Source organism: Priapulus caudatus, unplaced genomic scaffold (assembly GCF_000485595.1).
Source record: "Priapulus caudatus unplaced genomic scaffold, Priapulus_caudatus-5.0.1 Scaffold922, whole genome shotgun sequence".
Taxonomy (NCBI): Eukaryota; Metazoa; Priapulida; class Priapulimorpha; order Priapulimorphida; family Priapulidae; genus Priapulus; species Priapulus caudatus.
Genome location: NW_014577983.1, coordinates 119,507 through 125,288, shown reverse-complemented (window position 1 = coordinate 125,288; position 5,782 = coordinate 119,507). Strand labels below are relative to the sequence as shown.

At 45.4% G+C, this 5,782-nt stretch overlaps 1 protein-coding gene across 1 annotated transcript in view; it reads right to left on the bottom strand.

Annotated features, from left to right (window-relative positions):
- Positions 1–321: 321 nt before the first annotated feature.
- LOC106814414 (guanylate cyclase 32E-like) overlaps positions 322–5,782 on the bottom strand; it is a 46,676-nt gene continuing 41,215 nt past the window's right edge. The window contains exons 19-23 of the mRNA XM_014818730.1: positions 5,363–5,444; positions 3,168–3,329; positions 2,206–2,304; positions 1,746–1,837; positions 322–948 (exon numbers count right to left, since the gene is read on the bottom strand). Of these exons, the coding sequence (XP_014674216.1) occupies positions 322–948; positions 1,746–1,837; positions 2,206–2,304; positions 3,168–3,329; positions 5,363–5,444 (1,062 nt within the window). The remainder of the gene's footprint in view (positions 949–1,745; positions 1,838–2,205; positions 2,305–3,167; positions 3,330–5,362; positions 5,445–5,782) is intronic.

The window sequence follows — 5,782 nt, the reverse complement described above, 5'->3', positions numbered from 1 at the left end:
ACCACCACGACGACGACGACGACCACCACGACCACCACGACGACGACCACCACTACCACGACCACCACCACCACGACCACCACGACGACGACGACGACCACCACGACCACCACGACGACGACCACCACCACCACGACGACGACCACCACCACGACGACCACGACGGCAACGACGACCACGACGACGACGCCCACCACGACGACGAACACGACGACGACGACCACCACGACCACCACCACGACCACCACATCACCCCACACACCACCCCACAGCGATAGAGNCCTACGGCAAACAACTGACGTCACAGCGATGATCCTTTCATCACACGACGAACTCCTCGTTCGTTTCGGGGTCCGGCACTCGAGTTGAATTTGAACTGTGACACTGTTCTTCGCGTGTCTGCTTCACCCACACCGCCGCTGCCGTTGTCCTCTGATCGGAGCGACCGGCGACGTCGACGGCGTTGACGACAGCTTGGGTGTTGCAAAAGCTGGCGGCAGCCTGTCCGCCCGATTCGTCGATTCGATAGCCGCGCAGTCGATTAACAAATCCCTGCCGAGTAACTTTCTCTCGAGACTGGAGTCCTTGCGTTCTTCTTTCAGCGGACCGGGCACCATGACGTTGTTCTCGAGCCGCCTCGTCGACCTGGCTCTTCACGTTCTTGTATTTGATCTTGATCATCGCCGGGTCGGTGGGGGGCCGGCACGGCAAGCCGACCCCCGCCTCGACCACGCCCTCCTCCACCAGCTTCTCCAGCTCGTGGTCGTCGTCCAGCAAGCCCGTCTCGGAATCGATGCTAGATACGCTCGACTGTCGGTTGAGGCCGACGCCGTCACCCTCTAGTGACGTCTGCTGCGGGAAGTTGCAGTAGCCCTGCTGGTGTTGGCGCGAGACGCGCCGCGATCGGTCCTCGGCTAGCAGCCAGTATGTACGCATCTCTCCCTTACCCTGCTCACAGAGACGACGAAACAGCAGCATTATTATTATTAGTATTATTATTATTAGTATTATTATTATTATAGTATATAAGTATAAGTATAATACACACGCACACGCGCACGCGCACGCGCACGCACACGCACACGCACACGCACACGCACACGCACACGCACACGCACACGCACACGCACACACACACGCACACACACACACACACACAATCACACTAGTATTGTACTTATATATATATATCAGGAGTAGATAATAGGGAACCCCCATTATCTAGATATTATCTAGATTATCTAGATCATTATCTAGATAATTCTAGATAATTCTAATTCTAGAATAATTCTAGAATAATTCTAGAATAATTCTAGAATAATTCTAGATAATTCTAGATAATTCACTATCTAGATCATTATCTAGATCATTATCTAGATAACCCCCATTATTAGATAATAGGGAATCCCTATTATCTACTCCTGATATATATATATATACTAGAGGCCAACAGCCACTCCGTGGAAGTTCAAGCACTTCCCTTCTTTTTCAGATATCAAAGTTATTTTTGTTACCATTTAAAATTTTGATTTCCTTCAAGTCCTGTCAATGAATCAGAAGAAACGAAATAAAGAATATAGCCAAATTCCATCAAATTGTTTTCTGTATTTTTTAGCGCAAAATTTCGAAGGGCACTTTGAAATCTAGACCGTATTTCCCAATACGGCAAATACGGTCTGAATCCGCCCCTGACATTGGCGCACGCGTAAGGGTAAATCTATACGAAACACACCTAGTGCTCTCACCTTCATATTAACCAAACCTCGCTCTTTAATATAATAGCCTCCTATTTTATCGAGTAGTAATTTCGTGTTCTCGCTGATGTGTATTTTGAGCGCTGCAACATAAAAATCCGTATTAAATTAATCGAAATCATGGCCACGATAACAAACAAATTCTTTCCGGAGAAAACTCGTGTGAAAATACGTATAATATATGTAATAATATATATATATATAATAATATATGTAATAATATATATAATATAATATATGTAATAATATATATATAATAATACATGTAATAATATATATATATAATAATATATGTAATAATATATATAATATATGTAATAATGTGATAATATATATATGTTCAGTTTGTACATGGTTCACGTCACGCTGGGAGCAGCACCGATGACCGATGACTATTACGGCCAACCCTGGGCCGGACCTCCGTCACGTATAGAGATATCTAGCAGCGTACCTTCACCGTTGGACTCCATTCGGGACGACGTGTTGACTGTGTCGCCGAACAGACAGTAGCGTGGCATTTTGTGACCGACGACACCAGCAACGCACGGACCTAGCGTGGACACACACAGAAATTCACACGTTAGCTGCTGCTACCGCAACCACAGGCAATTGGGACAGAGTCAGTAAAAACTGAAAATAATATGAACGCACATTCACAAATACGACCCCTCAATTACACCTCCACTGATGTGTCACTGTATAGGCCTATAAACCTGCATTCACAAAAACTAATGCAGAACTAGCCGCTCCCGCACTCGCCGCTGCGAGTGTGCATGCTGTGTCGCCATTATAATGATGATATATATATAGAAGATATATATATATAGAAGATATATATATATATATAGAATATCTATATATATCATCATTATAATGGCGACGCAGCACACTCGCAGCGGCGAGTGCGGGAGCGGCTAGTTCTGCATTGGTTTTTCTGAAAGCAAGTTTATATACAGTGACAAAACAGTGGAAGTGTAACTGAAGGGTAGTATTTGTGAATGTGCGTTCATATTATTATCATACTATTAGTTTTTACTGACTCTGTCCCAAGTGCCTGTTACCGCAGCCATCTGATCCAAAACCTTCGCTCGGAAACAAAACCCTGCCGATGACTGCGGTCATCATTGCCACTGCCGGCTCACAGATACTATCCCGTCTCCGTTAACAGCATTACTAGTATAAGCTGTAATAAATTGCTCCCAATATCAAGTTACATCTAGTTACAACGCTACCCAAATGAACGGTCGCGTTGTCAATGTAAATCAGCATCTCTCATCCTCGCACGCACTGCGGTACGTGAGATCTACATGATCATACCGGGATATAACATTGTTAGCTCGCTGCGGGCGAGACACCCACAATCTAGTTAGTGGTGCAAGCGCGAGAGAGATGCGGGGATAGGGGGTGGCTGACCTGAATGTATGCCGATTCGAAGCTTCATCGTGTCGTTTGGCCGGTGCCGTATCTTGAACGTACGGATCCTCCGTAGCAGGTGCAGCGCCATCGACGCTATCTCGCCGGCGTGGTTGTCGCCGTTACGTATCGGGAGGCCACTGACAACCATGTACGCGTCACCTAGGCAACGACAACAAACAGGAGCTGATACAAGCAGCGTGAGGTGGCGTGAGAGCGACCAAGAACGCGCACAGACAGAGAGATCGAGAGACACAAATGTATGTTATTTTTGATTTTCTGTATCCTAGTAGCCCCGGCAAATTGTGCTGCACAGCAAGCAATGTTGTATTCGCACTTCAGACCCCTCAGTCTTGTTGCTGAGAAGGTGAACAGAGTTTCGTAACGTGTAAGACTCGATCACTCGCGTCGCCAGGGTGACCAGGTGTGAACCATTACGTCAGCAATCCAGCCAAGATACGTCACTAATAACACGTCGTGTACCACGGGAGACACAATTACTTTGCTAATTAACACGTCTAACGAGTGGAAATCGGAGACCGAGTAAATTTGCTGTACCACTGCATGTGTCACCTAATAGTGCAGTGCGACCGTGTAATATATCACCTAACAAGCTAGGTGCGATAAGCTCTTCCATAGTCAGGGGCTCTCTTAGTAGCTCTTAGTAGCTTAGGGGGGTAGCTCTTTTAGTGCTCGAAGTTTGTCCCGGGGTGATAGATGTATAGCCTATCATATATATATATATATATATATATAATTTTATTTATTTATTTATTTATAGTAGGCGAACCGCCGCAAACAATCGTGCGAAACAGTTAAATATGGAAACCTACTTTATTCCGAGATCCTCATTTTATACAGCGGAAACCTGAAAATTGTCACTGCCGGTCATTGCCCGGTCGCTGCCCGGGAAACAATTTTAAAGCATTTTGCTCATTTTCAATTCGCCAAACCCGACATTTCGAACCTCAAATACTCATCTGTCCGCCCGACCACCTGTCTGTCCGTCGGTCCGTCCGTCCGTCCGTCGGTCTGTCCGTCCATTGGTCTGTCCGCCGTTCCGTCCCGTCCGTCCGTCCGTCCCGTCCGTCGTCGGTCGTCCGTCCGTCGCGTCCGTTCCGTCGTCCCGTCCGTCCGTCTCCTCCATCCATCATCCATCATCCATCCATTCCATCCATCCATACCATCCATCCCATCCACATCCATCCACCATCCATCATCCATCCATCATCCGTCCGTCGCATTGTCCGTCATGCATCATCCATCCACCAGCCATCATCATCTCATGCCATTCATCCACCCATTGCATGCACCACCCATTCACCAAAGAACCAACCAGCCTAACCGTAAACCCACCCGTACGGAGAAAATAACCGAAGAAGACTCGTCCTAGGGCAAAAAACGCGACAACCGACGTGAACCATAAGAACAACATCTTAAACGCTCATAAATATAGACGAGCGACGGCGCGATACGGTGGCGTCAGCATATATAGCACGCGTGTCTCACACTACACCACCCACCATCTCCTGCACGCACATCAGTGTCAGATAACGACACGCAACATGATTATATATTGAGTATACATATTAGTACAGGTTACCGCTGACCTATGCAGAAAAAACACTCGATTAAAAACACATCTCGGGTATAAGCGAAGATGGCAGCGCGCGGGGATACGTAACTGAGGCTGTTGGGCTATGTGACGTCATCAGATCGTGACTGCTCCTACTTACTGAGGGCTGATAGCTAGCAGCGCAATTCCAATATATATAATATATATATTAATATATATATTATAAAATATATATGTATGTGAAGCGAAGTATAACGTTACATTTCCTCGTGCATTGCGGAACGAAATAGATAAAAGCCATTCGTAATTACAGCCGGCCGCATTACTCACACGCTGTTCGTTTATTCGCCAGAAATGTCAGATGAGAGAGAAAACAGATTATTACGCGGCAGGATAACATATAAACTGCAGTCGCGGATGTCCGTAAGTAATGGAGGCAGACGGCATTACCGCGTAGTCAGTTTACATCAGTATCTGCGCTCGAAACTTTGAACTTTACGCTTCATGACACGTGTCATTAAATCAAGAGCAAATAATACATTATTATTATTATTATTACTATTACTGAGGTATTATTAGCTCTTGATTAAATGTATGAGTGATGTAGAGTCGTGCGTACCTATGGTTTCCACTTTGTACACCATGTAGTGGCCGAGAATTGAGTCAAACGCAGTGTAGAGGTCATTGAGCAATTCTACAACCTGGCAATCAAACACAACAACGTTACTAATTGGCATCGATACATTATTGTTTATATCAGGAGAGCATAATAATAGATCTATTATTATTCACTCCTGTTTATATGATGTAAAGATGTAGGTATCGTATCTTTCAAACTTTCGTCGACATTTCACGATGTTCTACTCGCTAAATATATCACTAGTTTCAGCATAAGTGTATATAATAACTACACATATACCTGCATAGGTGTGCTGGCTGAAGAAAGTAACATGCAGGCATATAACTACATACCTGCATAGGTGTGCTGGCTGGAAAGTAACATGCAGACATATAACTACATACCTGCATAGATGTGCTA